Genomic DNA, 17,266 nt, shown 5'->3' on the forward strand with positions numbered 1-17,266 from the left:
CCGTCGCCACAATGTCACTCGTCGAGTCGAGGCTCACAAAATTCACTTTGTCCTCCCTCAATTTTAGCCGATCAAGTCCTCAAATCAGCGAGCGTGGGTCACGTGACTCGCGTCCCCCACCTGCGGCCCAGCGGGACCCCAAAAGGGCCCGCGCGCATCCTCGCTGCCGCGAGTCTGAACACTTTCGTTTCTTTTCAATGTTAAATATGGAATGTGGGGTTCCCAGAAAATGTCAACTCCGGTGCGGCTTTATTTGCTGGGTTCCGACTTCTTCACACATTTGTATACCGTTTTCAATCAATATTTTTATAAAAACTGAGATGAAAAAAAGATCAAAACGTAAAAGAAAACAGTCTTCCATGCCAAAATTGCATTTTTTTAATTAAAAAATCATTTAAAAGGGAGCAAAAAGCTTTTTTTTTTTTTTTTTGGAAACAAAAACAGCCATGAACTGCATCTTTCCAAATGATGCCAGAGACAAAATACAATCACAACACGATTCTTCATATCATGACGGCAAACCGAGAATCGCGTAACTTGGAGCCACGCCGCCGAAGGTTTCAGTTTCTCCCCTCCGAGCAGAGAGCACTGAAAAATCATTTGAAATATTTGCCCTATAGATGGCTATTCGGTCCACTCGTTCAATTACTAAATATTGCAATATCCCCTATTTCAAATGTCGACACGAAGATAACATCAGAATGTATAAATATATAGTCTGAATTGAGCGGGAGGAGCCGCGCAAGATTATTATCTGCACTTATTTGCGAAAGCTTTTGGGGGGGGGTGAGACCGACCTCTGTTTTTCGTGCAAAATGCTTCTTATCCAAGAATTTGGGGGGTTTCCAAACATATTCACGGCGGGTGTATTTCTTTCATTTCTTTGCGGCGTCGCGGTCGGGCCGCTCGCCGTCGCCGTAAGATGCGGAGGCAGCTCCCGTTCTCAGTAGTGAAGCGTCCCCTGCGGGGGAACATTTTGACACGCGCACGGAGGACGGCGACAATTCGGGGCGGTGAGCGTTTCTGAGCACGAGCACATGGAAGCGACACACGCGATGTCAACGGGAAGCGCGGGACGCGGCGGAAGTTGCGCGCACGTGAACGCGTACAACGGGGCAGCCCGGATAACGTGGACTCGGTTGCGCTGGGGTGATGCGGCATTCCGGATTTGACGGCATTCCGCCTTCCTTCCGTCCCGCTTTCGAGAGGCGGGACGGAACGCGTAAGCCATCTCAATGGGAAGTTCCAAATTCGGGAAGGGCGAAAGCCACGTCCTCCCTTCTGGAGGATTCGCGTTTGAGACGGCAGACAAAAGAAAGCGCGACACCGGAACAATCCCTGAGGCGGTCCGGCCACATCTCTGCAAGTTCGAGAAGGTTTTCAGCACAGCGGGTTCCCGGCCGGCGCAGGCGCTCAGTCGCTGGGGACGCTCTGCAGATAGGTGAGGATGTGCTGGATCTTGGCCAGGCGCTCTTTGAGGCTGGTCACGGAGAGGACGGACAGCTGGTAGCGCGGGTCGACGGGCAGCACGGCCAGGAGCCACCAGCAGCACGCCGGACCGTTCGGAGTCGCCTACAACGCAGGACGCGGGACATTCTCGTCACATCGTCCGACCAAAATCGTCAATTACGCAGCAAGAAAAGATTTTGCCGAAAAAAAGGACAAGCGGGAAAGCGGGAAAAGTCTAAAGCGGCCGTAGGTGCGGATGGGAGTTTCCGCGTGTCCACGTGCCCTGCGGGCGACCGGTTCAGGGCGCACCCCGCCTCTCGCCCGGAATCGGCGGGGATGGGCGCCAGCACGCCCGCGACCCGCGTGAGGATAAAGCGGTACGGAAAACGGATGGATGGAAAAGTGGAAATTGGAGGAGAGTCATAATTTGCCACACGGACTGTCACGGGCGTGCGTTCCGGTCGTTGCCTTCCCCCCGTTCCGCCCACGCCTGCTCCTGAGAGCGCCTTCCCCGCGTGTGCCTCGCTCACCCCGCATTTAACCTCGTGTTGCCGTCGCGTTCCAGCGTTCTTCGTTTCCGCGTCGCAGACTCGCAGCAAGCCTCGACCCCGTTCCGACGATCGACCTCGCCTACCGTTGCCTTTGTTTCGGATCGCCTGCCTGTGTACCGACCTCTGCCCGTATTATTAACCCTCTTTTTGAAACCGTCCATTTGTTTCGGAGTCGTGCATTTTCGGGTCCTATCCTCCGTTCCGTTCACGACATCACCGGAGTATGCCGTCATTTTTTGGGCTGCTGAAACAAACGCTTCCGAGCCTAAAACATTCAAACTAGCGCTGCAACGGTTCATCAAGGCGTTCCCCGGCCGGCCGTCCCCGGGGAGGCGTCCGGGGGGCATCCCGAGCGGACGCCCGAGCCACCTCATCTGAACGGCGGCACGACTCAGACGAGCGAGCTTCACCCTGCGGCGGAAACTCATTTCGCCCGCTTGTATGCGCCATCGCGACCGCCAGCTCGTGACCACCGGTGAGGCTCGGAACGGAGAGCGACCGCTAAATCCAGAACCCTCCCTCACCGCGGAAGACCGATACAAAGTCCGCACGACTGCCGGCGCTGCAGCGATCCGCCCCGAGATACTTGAACTTCTCCGCTTGAGGTCGGCTCTCCTCCTCCTCAAGGACCGAGTTTCCTTCAAAACTGACGACTCACAACAGAGTTCAAGATTGATTTGCCACGCATAAAAACGGACGGCATTCGTTGACGCTTCCACCCACCAAGTCGCTGGCGATTGCAGCTGTTAATTCGTTCGTCTCCAATTTTTTTTTTTTTTGCACGCGCTTTCGCATACACTGTAACAAAGTGGACATATTTTGTCTTGTTTGTGGTTTATGCTCTAAAAATACTTCCTGTGCTTGTGTACTGTAATGAAAAAGACACTACAAATCAAACGGTAACTTTTAACTTTGAAACACTATTGTATCGTTTTAAAAACTGTCCCAAAAAGCAATTTGTCAGTCTTCGTTAGCCGTTTGTAAAACGCGCCGCATCTCCCGGCCCCCCGAGAGCGAGTGACGCTCCTGACTTTATCCTGCCCGCATCGCGATGCTCACTCGCTCAACAGATTGTGCAAGCGTCCACAATGTTGCACTTGTTCAAACGAGTTCTTCTCGGCCGTTCTCTAAGGGCCGCGGCGGAAACCCGTTTCGGCCGCTCGTGTCCGCCATCTTGTTCTTCGGGTCACGACTCGAAGTCCGTGACCATCGGTGACGGTGGGAACGGAAATCGATCGCTAAATCCAGAATCCTTCCTCGCTCGTCAACAAGACCCCGAGACCCTTGAAGTGCTCCGCTCGGGGCGGGCTCCGATTCCGGACCGGGAGAGGGTAATCCGCCCTTTGCGAGTTTCGGAGTTGCCGATTCTCATCCCGGCCGCGAACCGCTCCGGCGAGAGCTGAAGATCGCGGCTCGAAGAAGCCGACAGAGGCGAAAAGCAGGGATGTAATACCGAGGCCGCCGAACCGAACCGGACCCCCCCCCCCCCCCCCACGCCTAGAAATTACGTCCGTGGAGGTACACGACAGAATCGGACAACTAATGGATTATCGATCGACTATTTTGATCATCGATTAATGGATAAAAGACCTCGTTTACCTGAAAATTGTCCAAACCCTCAGAATTTCAGCCTCTTATCAGTAAATCTTTTTTTTCAATTATTTTTTATTATTATAAAGTAGTGGTAGTATTTGTTTTCAATCAAAACTGACTCTTAAGCCATTTATGTTTGCACATTTTCATCGTCCATTAGAAATAATGTCCTGTTTTTGAATGAATATAAAGGGATGGAAATTTCAAAAATGTTTGCCATCACAATGCATTTGCGGATTTCACCTACTGCAGGTTACGAGAGATTACGGCCTAATGAGAAAATCAATAAATAATCAATCGGACTGTCGACATTTATTTTCGTAGTTCTAATTTCAAAATGTGACACAAGTATTGTACGGAGTCAGTCCACACTGAAACAGTTCTTGACCGTTTTGTCATCATTGAGCTTAAAGCCACCAAAAGCCTCAAATTCACGGCCAAGAAATTTCAATGTTACTTAAGAAACAATCAAACTGAGTTTTAAATATAATATAGATTATATCATTGGGAAGTTAAGTAGGAATGGGCCTCGTAAACGTATTGTCCTGTGTTTAATAAAGCTATACTATATATTCACCTTTTTTGCGGCACCTGTAAAACTAAGCGACAAGCACACGACCTTTGGGCAAGCTAATATTGGCGCGTTTACTCTCATCGCCCGTAAATGAAGAGAAGAGAACCAGTGCGGCGCATCGGAAAAGGACGAGATGAAGAAAAATCGCTGAAACGCAAATGAATAGGTCCTAACGCATCCGATGAAATTCATGGCAACGTTGCTACGGATTCCTCTCCAGGCTGAGACGGCATTCGCGCTTTCGTATCTTCTACAGTGGCTGCGGATACCTTCAGACCCCCTGAAATGTTCCACTCTTTGTTATATTGCAGCCGTTTGCTAAAATCATTGAAGTTCATTTTGTCCTCATTCATGTGCGCACCGCACCCCATATTGACAGAAAAGAAAAAAAAGAATAGAATTGTTGACATTTTTGCCGATTTATTAAAAACAAACCAAACAAACTGAAATATCACACAGCCGTAAGCATTCAGCGCCTTTGCCGAGTATTTAGTAGAAGCGCCCTGTGGAGCTAATCCAGGCACGAGACCTTTGGGGAATGATGCGACACCTGCATTTTGGGGGATCCGCCGGCTCAAGGGAGGCTTCCGCTCGTCCCAAGCGTCTTCCGTTTCAGGATTACGGAGGCCACTGTGCTCCTCGGAACCTCAGATGTTTTCGTAACCTCGGCCAGATCGGTGCCTTGCCGCAATTCTGTCTCTGAGCTCTTCAGGCGGTTCCTCTGACCTCGCGATTCTCCTTTGCTCCGACACGCGAGGTCTTCTACGGACAGGGGCGCGGCTTTCCGAATCAAACGCAGCTGGACTCCAACGAAGGTGTAGAACCATCTCGAGGACGATCGGAAGAAACGGACAGCACCCGAGTCCAATGCACGAGTGTCACAGCAAAGGCTCCCAATACCTATGTGTCGCTGTGTGATAATTCAGTTGTTCTTTTTTAATAAATCTGCAAAATGCCACCAATTGCGTTTTTTCTGCCAAGATGGGGTGCCGTGTGTACATTCATGAGGAATGACTGGAACAAATGGCTGCAATGTAACAAAGAGTGAAACATTTCGGGGGGTCTGAATACTTTCCGTCCCCACTGCGTTTTATTTTCTCCCTTTCTACTTGTTTTCCATCTTTCTATCATCATCTCATCCGCCAGCAGCGATCACGATCGTGTTAACGAAAGCCTCGAGGGCGCCGACGACGGCGTTCTCTTTGCGACGCCTGTGATGCGACGGCGGCGGGAGGACGAGCGAGCGACGAAGCGGCCGCGAAGCTCTCGAGCCCGTCCCGCCGAAAGGTTCCGCCCTTCGGGTGGTCCCGAGAGCAGAGCGGTCATCCTCCCCGCCGCGCGACGACCCGGTCGCGGTATTCTGCTCCTCGAAGGCTGTCCGGTCTTCCCGAAGGGAAGCGCAGGCGCAACCGACCGCGTCACTGAATATCGTTTCTCTGGGCCGGCGAGATCATTCGTCGTTACTTCCGGACAGAAAGCTCGAGTGTTAAAAGTCCGGAGGACTGACGAGTCAGAGTTGACCGAGCACCGACGCCATAAAGTTGACAAGAAAATGCGCCTGACGTGACTCCATTCGGGTTCTACTGGAGACAAGCAAATGCGGCGCGAGGAGGCACTGTCACATGCTGTCGGAGGAGCGCGCCATTGGTCAGGAATGTTTCTGGTAGACTTTACACCGATCCGATTGGCCCGATCGGTATCGGCCGATAATTAGCATTTTACGCCGATCGGCTGATCGGCCTTAATTTCATAATTCGCCTCTCCGATCAAAAAGACATTTGCTCCGCGTCGCCATCGCGCGCAGTATATTTGAATCCAAAAGCGAGTTCATTTTTAGCCTTGTGGCGTGTCTTTTGACGTAGTGCTGTCAATATCTGACAGCACAAAGTTATTTAAAACAAATAAAGCCGGCTCGAGTTGTCCTGCCGCAAGCGGGCTCTTCTCGCACACTGGACGACGCGAGCGCCGCAGGATGTGTTTGTAGGCGAGCCGCCGGATCGCATTGCAGTTTGGCTTTGAAAAAAAGGATTTCGTAAAGCCGCTCTCATTCGGAGAACTATCGGTCTGCTACCCACGCCCGACGGCCATCCCGCCCTGCCTCGGCGTTCGTGTAGAGTCGGCGCATTCAACGAGCCGGAGTGGGAACAGGCGCAGAGGAACGTGTCGAAAAAGGGTTTGGATAAGCGTGGATGCGTTTCAAGCACGCTGACCTGCCAAAGACAGGTCAGCGAAAGACGTGTACCTGGATGTCAGCTTCTCGCTCGGGCATCGGTCCAAAGTGCTGCAGGATCTGGTTGTGGAAGCGGACCTTGAGGTTCTGGAACCAGACCCGGGCCTGATCGTACACGGCGTCGTGGAGCTCTTGGAGGCTCTCCAGTTCTTCTCCGTCCTCCACCTGAAAGCCAACGTGGAGCGCACAAGTGACTTTTGGATTCTGTGCGATGCCAACGAGCAGCATCATCGCAGCGGGGAGGGCGCGCTTCTCACCCGAGCGTCTTCCAAATGGACAATGTCGGCAACGCTGTAACCGTCCTTCATTCCTCGGGACAGGACCCGGAAGCGCTTCCCTCCGACGGTGTCCACCACGGATCGACCGTCGGGCAGGAAGTGGACGCTCCGGATGATCAGCATACATCCGTAGTCTACAAACCTGCCGGGGCGGACGAATGGAATGGAAGACGCTTGGCATCGTAGCCTCTTACGTAACCGATGACAAACCGCACGTGCCAGTCCATCCGGTTTTAAGCTCTCCCAAAACCCGACCGCGCTCACCCTTTGTGGGGATGGTTAATGCACATCCCGAACTGCCGCGTGCCCGTGTCCATGCAGCGGCGGATCATGAGGCGGTAACGCGGCTCGAACACGTGCAGCGGGCAAGGCACGGTGGGGTAGGCCATGGTACACACGAAGATGGGCACGTTCTTCGTCAAGCTGCATCACGACAACAAAATCGTCAGACCCCTGTCCGAAACGAGCACGAGCCAAAAGCCAACTTACTCGGAAAGTTCTCTGGTCTCCTCCACGTGGGTTTTGGACCTCTCCTCATACTCCCGACGCAAATACTGTTTGATCAGCGCATCCAGCACGCTTGTCACAGTGTACTTCCGACACGCGAGATACTGCCCGGGAGAGGTTTAGGATTAATCGCGCAGCGCACACGTGAATCGCGGGCTTTCTTTACCTCTTTCAGGCTCTCCTTGCACAGGGGGCAATGCGCCGTGTGGTCCAAAGAGCGTTGCAGACAGCTTTTGCAGAAGGTGTGGCCGCACGGCGTCGTCGCAGGCTCGTAGAACAACCTGGTCGGGGCGGAGGACGGGCCGGCTCAGAAACATCTTCCGCTTTGTGTCGCGTCGTTTAGCTTTATCGCATCACTACAGAAAGTATTCTTGGACAAACAAAAGGACTTGTAATGGCGGTGAGAGAAGAACCTGACGGGAAATGCAGAACTAAGTGATTCCCGAGCGATGAGTGGCTCGTTTGCTTCGAATAGGTTGTTGACAAAAGTATTATATAAGCAGATTCACTTTCGATTCACGTACAAATGTGCGTTTCATTTCATTTCTCCATTTGTTGTTTTCGTCAAGCCCGTAATGATCGGATTTCGCACGTCAGCTCACCTCAGGCAGAGAGAGCACTCGAGGTCGTTGGCGTCAATGAGGTCCTCGACAACGCTCGGATACATTTTGGCTTTGGCTACAGTTTTTCGGGAGGTTTTCACACCTTGAAGTCAAAAATAGAGAACATCACGTGACTCAAGCTCTAAGATTCAAGTACTTGTTCGTCGCAAGACCGGTAAAGAGAGAGAGAGAGAGAGAGAGAGAGAGAGAGAGGGCGAAAAGTGGCGGTAAATACCTTGTTTTTTATACTTGCTACTACCGCCGGCCACGACGCAAGGCTCAGTGTCCGACACGGACAACTTCCTCTTTAGCAGGCTGGTCTCCTCCCGTTCCCCGAGCAGGGGGGCGGAGCGAACCCTCTTCAGAGCCCGCTCGCCGCGGCCGTGACGTCGCAGGGAACGAGCTCGACTCGGACCGGGACGCTCGAGACTCTCGCGGCGTTTCTGCGGCACCGAGAGAAGAAAGCATGTGAAATACATTCACCGCAGCGACGCGACGGGACGCCGTGCGCTTCTCGTGACGACGCAGCCGACCTCCCGCTCGTCCGTTCGCCGGTGCGTCGACGCGGCGCAGACCCGCCGTCGGCTTCGTCCTCGGACCGGACCGCGCGACCCGACTCGGTCGCCGGCCGCGAGGCTTTTGTCGCGCGAGAGGGGCGACGTGTTCTGCGCCGTTTCCCTCGGGCCGACCTTGACGTCGTCATTGGCCGAAGAGAGCAGGTCACAAAGAATCTGCAAAAAATACATCAATCAATCAAATTACAAAAAACAACAATAAAGCTAATCGCCGGCAATCGGGCCGTGAGGCAGGCGAGTCGAATGGAGCGCAATAGCTGGCTGCAACCTGCGGAGGCGCCGCCCGTTCCGTTTCAACTCCAGTCACAACCCGAAGAACCTCAACGTGACGTTACTTCCGAACGGAGCATCGTCATATGTAGCGGAGGTTCGATTTTTAAAAAATAAATAAATTAATAAACATTTTCACATGACTATTGAGTTGGCTAAATGACTTCTATTCGCATTTATAAGGTTTAGCGTCGCTCATAGCAGCAAGCCGTTGTTTGTCTTTGAACTTCCATCAGCCGACGCAGATGTTCATTCCCCCCCAAAAGCATGAAAACGTTCCACGCAAACATCCATCCATTTTCTGTACCGCTGTCCAAAAGTGTCCATGTCATTGGGGCGGCCTCACGGCTTCGACATGAAGAAGAATCATACCGAGATTACGCAATGGCGGCGCTTCCGTATGAAGATATCATGAGAAGACGAAGTTGAAGCGCACACAAGGAGACATCTGTGCGCCTCTTGCGTAACAGCGGCACAATGCCGCTTCTGTTGAGCGCGGCCAATGTCGTGGCATCCAGTCACAAGACGTCTGACCTTTATCACAAGCGTACGCAAAATGACACGGCAGCTGGGACAAGCGAACGTGGCATTTGTTTATTTTGCTTTAGTTCTCAAGTAAAAGTAGTCGCCTACCCTAACTACAGGTCCACCTCAATATTGACATATTTGATTCGTGTCAAACGCTTCCTTTAGTTAGCGCGTTCATTTCAAAACGTGACGCTCAAATGATAGAGATGCACGACACACACACACACACACACACCGTGAAATTGGTTTCAATATAGACGTGAGGGGTGGGACTTGATCACATTTTAATCAATACGGTTTTCAATTCTGCTTATCGATCCAATTCCCGAGGTTCCTACACATTTCACATTTCAAAATTCCATACTCATTTCCAGACTTCTCTGAAACAAATTCGAATAATTTGTGACATTTGAGTCGATGCGGCGGCAAGAACCGACGCGCGGCAGAGGACGGTTACCTCCGCCAACTTCCTTAATCCAACTTTCACCACTAGACGGTGCTAACGCACCGAAACGCTAACGCCTCGCATACACTTAGCGACATTTGAAAATTATTTATAATGACTTCACTTTATTATACTTGGCAGGCAGGCTTTGACCGCCGGAAAGCTTTTTCTTGTTTTTTTCAAGTTGAATATGACTTACTTTAACCTTGGCGGGATCCCTCACCGTACTGTGGCCAAAGGTAGAACGCGGTTGGGTTTTGCAAATTTTGAGCCATCGTACGTTAGCTGTAACTTGTTGCGACGTGATCCTGGATAGCTAATGCTAAGATGGCAGTGGAGCGCTCTCTCTCTCTCGCTCCGCGCCGTTCGTTTGTTTGTTGCTTTGACGCCAACAGCAATCTAGCGACAGAAGCGTTGACGCACTGCCGAGACGGCCTTCACTGACTGACCGTTTAACAGTTTCATTACACCCTCATTAGCCCGTTACCCAATTCCCTTAACAACAGACACTTACGAGTGTTTGTCCGAAGCGGCCGCACGAGCACTTCTTAAGTACCGTACACACAACTCGCTCTCTCCCGTAACACGCGACAATATTCATTCTGTTCTGATTCGAGTCCAGAAATTTCGATTCGCCGATGGCTTCCCTCGCACTACCGTCGCCGATTCATCGCGCGGCTCTATATGTTTTTCCTCAAACACTCGCCCGATCGGGATTGTTGGATGTTTTGCTAGCTTGCCCGTGACTATTTGTGACTTGCCCTGGGCGATCGGGAATCGGTTAACTTTGAGCCCTGAATGGAATTGGTCAATTGGACCTGGTTCTAAGTCAGAACTTGTTTTCGATTCCCACGCCTAATATATGGATAATTCTGATTATATCTTACAGCAAACAAAAACCCAACATTGGCCATCCCACCGTCAAGAAACAATAAGGAAACAGTTGAAATGATTTTTTGTTCATGTAGAAATCAGGCAGGAATTTGGCCTCTGAAAAGTACTGTCCAAAGTGTTTAATGAATGTCATGTATGCGGTACTGATATCAATGAACCCCTTCTACTATATTCTCATTTATTGACACGTACCTACCTTTTTTTTTTTTTTTTAAACAACGTTGACCAATCGGTCGTGACTTACCATCTGGCACAAAATCAAAACCAGAAGAGAATGCCACACCTTGCTTTTTTTAATGAGTGACTTGGCTGAAGTACAACCTCGATATTTCGCAAGCTCATTTGTAGGCTACACCCAACCCGAGCTTCTCCTGAATGTTCCTTCCCTTGCAATGCGTGTTCACAAATACAGTTGACAAAATCTCATTATCTGTACTATTGTAATAATAATAATAATAATAATAATAATAATAATAATAGCTCCATCTGGAGACTGTAAAGTGCCAAAACAAGTTTGTGGAACATGTGGCAGATGTATCTGTTTGTTTGTTTGTTTGTTTTCAATAATACTTATGTGCACACCTCGGTGATGTGGTAAAACAGTCGCCAGCACAAACCTGACAAACAAAAACAATTAAGTGAGTCCAGTTAATAGTTATGAATAAGATGTCGATGTACTTGTTCTTGTTTCCCAGCAAAGACAACGCGCAACAAGCAACAAAAGGCAGAAGAAAAAGCAAAGGCAGGACCGAAAGCGAACTTCAAAAATCCGGAATTCAGCAGGAGACTTTTCCCGGGGACCCGAATCTACATTTTGAAAGCAATGAGCTCATAACAGACGGCGATTAGACTCCATTTTCAACAGCATTGAAGTTTTTAAATCGAGATTGTAAAAGGTGCTTCTTTGTATATTGACATGGACTATACATGACAAAACCTGGCGCCAACAGGTTGGGTGTGACCACATGAAGCACGTCAAGTATGAAACATCGAGCTTGTGGTCGAAAAGGCAAGCTCGAGAACTTCAACGAACGATTTGTCGAACAAGATTCTGATGGAGGAACGGCACGTAAAAGGTACAGGGGGCAAATAAAAACATCTAAATATAGATTTTTTGATTTATTTTAATAATTTGACGAGATCCGATAAAAAAAACGTGTCGCCAACCTTGACTATTTGTCCTGTGTCGTAGTGTTTGCGCAATGACTCGGCGAGGGTTTTGCACATTTTCTCACCTTGCGTTCAGCCGACGGCCGGATGGATACTTTATTCATCGTGTGAGGGAAATTCGGTTTACTCGCTTCATAAGAAAGTTTGGAAGCTTTCCGCCCGACTAGGCGTCTCTTACGAAGAGTGAAATGGAAGAAAGATCAAGCGCACACGTCATTTTGAAACGACGATATGATGTGTGACGTCACGACGGCGGAATCTTTATTTTCTCGCGGGTGACAAGTTTAGCAGCAGCTATTGGTAGAGTTCAGTACAGGGCTGAAATCAGTAAAGCGGCGCGTGTTGGGCGACAAGACGGATTCCGATTTTTGGAGCCGGACCTGAGATTCCGACTTCTGCAAACACGCGGCGGTCTCCGCCGAGACCCCGCCATTCTTTTCAAGCGAGCTGACCTTTTCTACTTGCGTCTTTGCGCAGGGGAAGTCTTGGTCCACGGCGAGGCACTTGAGGAAGACCCGGAGAGACTCGTCCGCTCGGCCCGTCTCACGCAGCACCGTGGCTTTCTGAAACAAAGCCTAAGACGGCAGCACATCGAACGCCGTTACAACCGCGTACGAGACGCGTTTGAAGGAAAACATATGGATTTGGAGCAACGTCAGCGGTCCCTTGGGAGAAAATCTTCTCCAGAAGAGCGTTGATCATTTCTGACACTTACCCGGATACTTTTTCTTTTCCCTATTTTAATCTCGTGGTGTGGTTTGCAATTATTCTGTTGCGTTGGTTCAATGTAAATTTGCTCAGTAGACAAAAGTTGAAAGCTTAAAATAGTTTCAAGGTTCATGTCAATCACGCAGTCTCTTTTTGTATTTCGTATCTTTTGTTGTAGCAATATGTAGAGCAGGGGTCACCAACGTGGTGGTGCCTCCAAGGACCGCGGGTCTGTTCTATTTTGTTTGAAAACAATCAATGGGGGAGAAAAAGGCTGCTTTCACTGACTCAAATATTTCTAAATAATACATTTTACAGCTGTAACGGTAATACCGTGACACTGCAACTGAGATCATTTGGCACTCGAGTCCCGCCCGGGACGCACGTGTCACGGAAACAATGAGTCCCAGCCCGGGAAGAATGAGCCCCTGCAACTTATCACGGAATACAGGTACAAGAGAAGACGTAATTACATTTCTTCTTCTCCCATGTTACGTCACCAAACGGAACCCAAAACTACGGCCCACACATAAACTAAACTATCCAATTCAGTCTATCGGCAATGTTATTTGTTTGCTTGCAAAATAGAGTGCCGAGTCTTCATTTTGACGGATTCTGATTCATCCGCTTGAATAGACTTGCATGTTGTTGTTTTTTTGTTACCGGGGTTGAAAACAGTATTGGCGAAATGCAAAATGCAAATGAATCCATAGACGAGGATGGAATGTCAAAATCTCATATCCTGCTACGTTGACTCGGGCTGCGACTGCGAGGCAATGAAAACATTCAAGTGATGAAATCATGATTATTACGACTGTCGCACGGAAATGTTCTTGACAAAATTTTGAAAAGATGGACATTCAGGCAAATTGTTCTGGAAGTGAATTTGTATAGGTTGGCAGCTCTGCAGATGCTTTCGCTTGCTTTATCCGTTTGTTTTTTCTCAGTCTTTTACTCGACTTCTTTTTTTGGCTAAGGCGCGGGTCCGTTCGGGACCGCTTCCGGGTCCGGCCGCGGACCCGCCAGCGAACGACCCGCTTTAAACGGCGTCGCCGCAATCCGGCGAGCGCTTTAGCTCCTTCGCTCGCTAGCTCGTTAGCTCCCGTGCCGGCAAACATAATAAATAGCTTTCCCTAAAGTGTCCCAGTTGTGTTCATCTACGGATCCAAAGCCGCGTCGTGAGCACAACAATCGAAATGTATCGATACGATCTATTGATCAAAAAAGACTCCGTTGTATTTAGGGAACGATAAGCAAACTTCCGATCGACACCAAGACAGGACTCGTACTTTTAGAGGCTAATGATTCGCTGAAGCGCGTAGGCGAGCAACGCTGTGGACGAGGTTTTATGCGTCCCTGCTCATTTTCTGTGCGTCTCAGATGCGGGACGCGCGTCAAACGAGATCCCTGCTGCAATATTTGTCTCGAGGGTATCAGTATAGCGGCCCAAGCCGATACAATCGCCGCTCGATGAGTGGACTCCCAAGCTGCTTTTTACTTGGTTCAATGACTACATAAGAGACTTTATGAAGTTAAGGCGAGAAAAAAAAACAAATCAAAACAATCCAGTGTTACCGGAGAGCCTGCGGAAAAATGAGCGCTTGTCAGAGTCTTCAAAAGCGCCGCAAGGATCGGTCACACGAAGCAAAAGGCAGTCAGCAGACCGCCAACGGCGTCTTACGGGCGAATCAAAGACCAAGACCAGTCCGACCATCGAAGACTCTCGAAGTGACTGTTCCTAATTATTATTCTAAAATGATTAGGGAGCCACTGCACCTGTTCGTAGTAATAGTTGTCTGGCCAGTATATCGGGGAAACGCGTTTTGGAGGTTTTTCGCACTGAGACGACAACCTTTTCCAAAATGAGCACTGATCACGCGGGACAGTCAAAATGCCCAAATCCTGGGAATTTCAGCCTCCCAACAGTAAGCATTTTTAGATTTCTGGAGCCGTTCGTGAAAAGCAGACGGATTATTCTAGGTTTACCGATTAATCCAAATAAGACATTTGCACACATGCGGTTTTACTTTGGTAAACAAAAGTCAACATTTTTGCCCATTTTCTGACAGATGTACGAAATAATGTCCCGTTTTTTAATCAACAGATGGAAATTGAAAAATGTTGGGTTTTGTTTTTAATCCGAAGTCTTCAGTGGCGGTCAAGATTTTCGTCAAGTCTTTAACGCCAGTGACGTGCGTCCAGAGAAATAACGTCCTGTTTTTTAATCAACAGATGGAAATAGAAAAACATGTTTTAATCCGATTCATCGATGAATTGAAAACATTAAATAAATCGACAGATGAAGCGATGATTAAAAAAAAATAACGGTTAGTTGCAGCTAATGTTTTTAACATTTTGCAGGTCGCCTAATCGCCGCTGCGCCGGTGGCATTATTTGGTCGTCGCTGCGTTGTTTTAATAAACCTCCGCGCCGCAATCAACGTTTCGAGCCGATGACGAAAATCTTGGCGTGACGTCGGTGGGCTCGACGCGCTCGAGTCACGATCGGGACGACATTTCCCGTGGAAGTATGAAGGAGCGTGACCTACCTCAGCAGAACAGCCGGACGCGAGACAAAACTCGATGTCCTCCAAAGCCAGATCGAACCGCTTCAGGGACGTGTACGCCTCTGCCCGCGAGAGTCGCACCTCCTCTGTCGTTTCCGGCTCTTGGAGGGCCACGGAGAGACAAGAGAGGCAGGAGAAATGAAAAAAAGGCAATCGTCCCCGATTCAAGCTTCGTCGCAAACACTGCGCAACTCGACTTTTATTCTTAGCGCGTCACGCCGAAAAAACAAGTTGCGCAAGCCAGTGACAGCAGCCAAACAAACAATCTGTGGCCGCTATCAAACGAGGACATTTTTGTTCGGTCCGCATCGGTAACAAGAGTCAGACGGAACGTCGGCGCAGACGAGATGTGACGGCGATCCCGCAGCAGCAGCAGGTGATGCGTTAAGTCATCCGCTTTGGGATTTTGACAGTCAATCAAACAAATGCGTGACGACGCATCTGTCCATCCATTTTCTATAGCGCGCGCGTCCGCCCCGTCACCTGACCGACACGGGTGGGCGACGTATAGCCAGCGAGGCATCAGCTATACGACCCACGGTCCGTGGATGCGTTTGAGCCCCCGGCCCCCCAAAACATTCACATTCACGTGATATTTCAGAAGGATTTAAGTGGTACACAGAATGGGCGGATGCATTTGTATTTTCCCTTCCTTTAATACGCTCCTAAGAGGAAAAATGGGGCAGTTTCTTTATTGTAAGCCCCAACCCTAGCCATAACAAACTTCTTGGTTTTTATACCATCCAAATGTGACAAGTCACATCTCGTTCCATCTGCCAAGCCCGCCCTTCCCGCGACGCAGGAGCCAATCACGTTGCAGCGGGGCGTATCCTGACCGGAAACCAGGTGGGAGTCCTAATAACGCGCAAGGCAGCGGGCGACTGGCGTCATAACGGCGCGACACAACCAATCGACAATCTAATTTGTTGTCAACACTTTTAGTTGGCCATTTTCATCGATTAATTGTTGCAGCCCGAGTTGAGTTTTTGAAAAGGTTAAAAAAAATGACTTGGTCAATGATGCCACGATGCTGACAAGTTCTACAAAAGCTTATATTAAACTAATTTGTTTAGTTTGTACTAGTCTTGAATTTGGGATACGGGTGTCCCTTTTTATAAAAAAAAAAAAAAAAAAATCATAATTGTTTTAAAAAGGCATGCGGGCTGTGCTGTAGCACATTTTATTTTGGGTTTATGCCGCGGGCATCTGGCCGAGATGCCCGAAAGCTCGAGAATTCCCATTGACGAGCAAACGCACGGCGGGCGGCGAAGAGAACGTCGGTCACGTGATTTTGCATAGAAGCCGGACTTGTGCGCAGAGTAGCAAAGCGTGTCCGCATCGTTTGGGTGGAGGAGGCCCGTTGAAGTTGCGAATGCGAGCGAGGTGGCGTCCGTCCGTACGCATCTGCCACATTCAACATGGCGGAAGGCCGGTCTCCGTCTATGTTCCGTGCGCGCTCGATACCAGGGAGCGCGTGTCGCCACACTCACCTGCTCGGATCAAGTCGCTCGCTTGCTTGACGGCGTCTCGGTAGCGTTTGCGCGCGCACAGTTGGTCCACTTGGCCGCGTCTTTTGGAGCGTTTCGCCTCGCCGGGGAAGCATTTGGCCAGGAGTCCGCCCAGAATCACGTTGGGCTTGCCGTCCCCTCTCACCACCGCTTCGTGGCACACCTTGCAGCGGGAGAGCAGCCGCCGTGTCACGCACCTCTTACAGAAGGAGTGTCCGCACGCCAGCGTCACGGGCTCCCCCAAGAAGCTCTGGCAATTGGGGCAGTCGAACACTTGCTGGCCCTGCCGGCCCTGCTGGCCCTGCTCCGACGGCGAGTCCGAACCGGAGGCGGCCTTTATCTTGAGCTTCCGCACTATACAGTCCACAAAAGTGCTCAGCTGTTCGGGTCTGACGGGCCCGCAGCGCAAGGCCACCGAGAACCAGTAAATGGCCTCCTTGAGCGAGTCCTCCGAGGCGAACGCGTTGGCTTTCCGCAGGACGAGTTGCTGCTGCTGCTGCTGCTGCTGCTGCTGCTGCTGCTGCTGCTGCTCTTGCTCGGGGGCGGCGCCCACGAAGAAAGCCGCGTCCTCTGCCGGCTGCTGGAGCGACATGTTGTTGTTGATGTCGTCGTCGTTTCAAAACAAAAAGCTTCGGCGTCATTGACGTGACTCTTCCTTCCTTCCTCTCTGCTGTGGCGAGTCGTCCACGGACTTTCTCCGCGGACGCTCGTCGCTTACATAAAAACTCAGGTCACGTGAGCGCAAGCTCGCCCCTGATTGGCCGGGCGGCTGGGTTACAAAACCCGCCTGGGTCGAGTTTCGTAACCGCCCAAAGGAC

At 50.3% G+C, this 17,266-nt stretch overlaps 1 protein-coding gene across 1 annotated transcript; it reads right to left on the minus strand.

The window, feature by feature from the left end:
- Positions 1–360: 360 nt before the first annotated feature.
- lonrf1 (LON peptidase N-terminal domain and ring finger 1) lies at positions 361–17,158 on the minus strand. The gene is made up of 12 exons (XM_061679293.1): positions 16,431–17,158; positions 14,923–15,041; positions 12,119–12,241; positions 8,318–8,515; positions 8,020–8,227; positions 7,785–7,887; positions 7,349–7,463; positions 7,165–7,286; positions 6,940–7,098; positions 6,655–6,817; positions 6,410–6,562; positions 361–1,572 (listed from the first exon to the last, which is right to left on the minus strand). The coding sequence occupies exons 1-12, from the start codon at positions 17,038–17,040 to the stop codon at positions 1,414–1,416; spliced, it is 2,232 nt and encodes a 743-aa protein (XP_061535277.1). The 5' UTR covers positions 17,041–17,158; the 3' UTR covers positions 361–1,413.
- Between the last annotated feature and the right edge of the window lie 108 nt (positions 17,159–17,266).

The sequence above is a fragment of the Phycodurus eques genome, chromosome 6, assembly GCF_024500275.1.
Source record: "Phycodurus eques isolate BA_2022a chromosome 6, UOR_Pequ_1.1, whole genome shotgun sequence".
Taxonomy (NCBI): domain Eukaryota; kingdom Metazoa; phylum Chordata; class Actinopteri; order Syngnathiformes; family Syngnathidae; genus Phycodurus; species Phycodurus eques.

What these genes read in the sequence shown, in the direction of transcription:
- lonrf1 (XM_061679293.1), bottom strand. Translation starts at nt 17,040, where the DNA reads ATGTCGCTCCAGCAGCCGGCAGAGGACGCGGCTTTCTTCGTGGGCGCC. An exon ending in GAGTGCTCTCTCTGCCTGAG is followed by an intron (nt 7,464 to 7,784) that starts GTGAGCTGACGT and finishes CGCCCCGACCAG; the next exon opens with GTTGTTCTACGAGCCTGCGA. An exon ending in ATTAACCATCCCCACAAAGG is followed by an intron (nt 6,818 to 6,939) that starts GTGAGCGCGGTC and finishes CCGCCCCGGCAG; the next exon opens with GTTTGTAGACTACGGATGTA.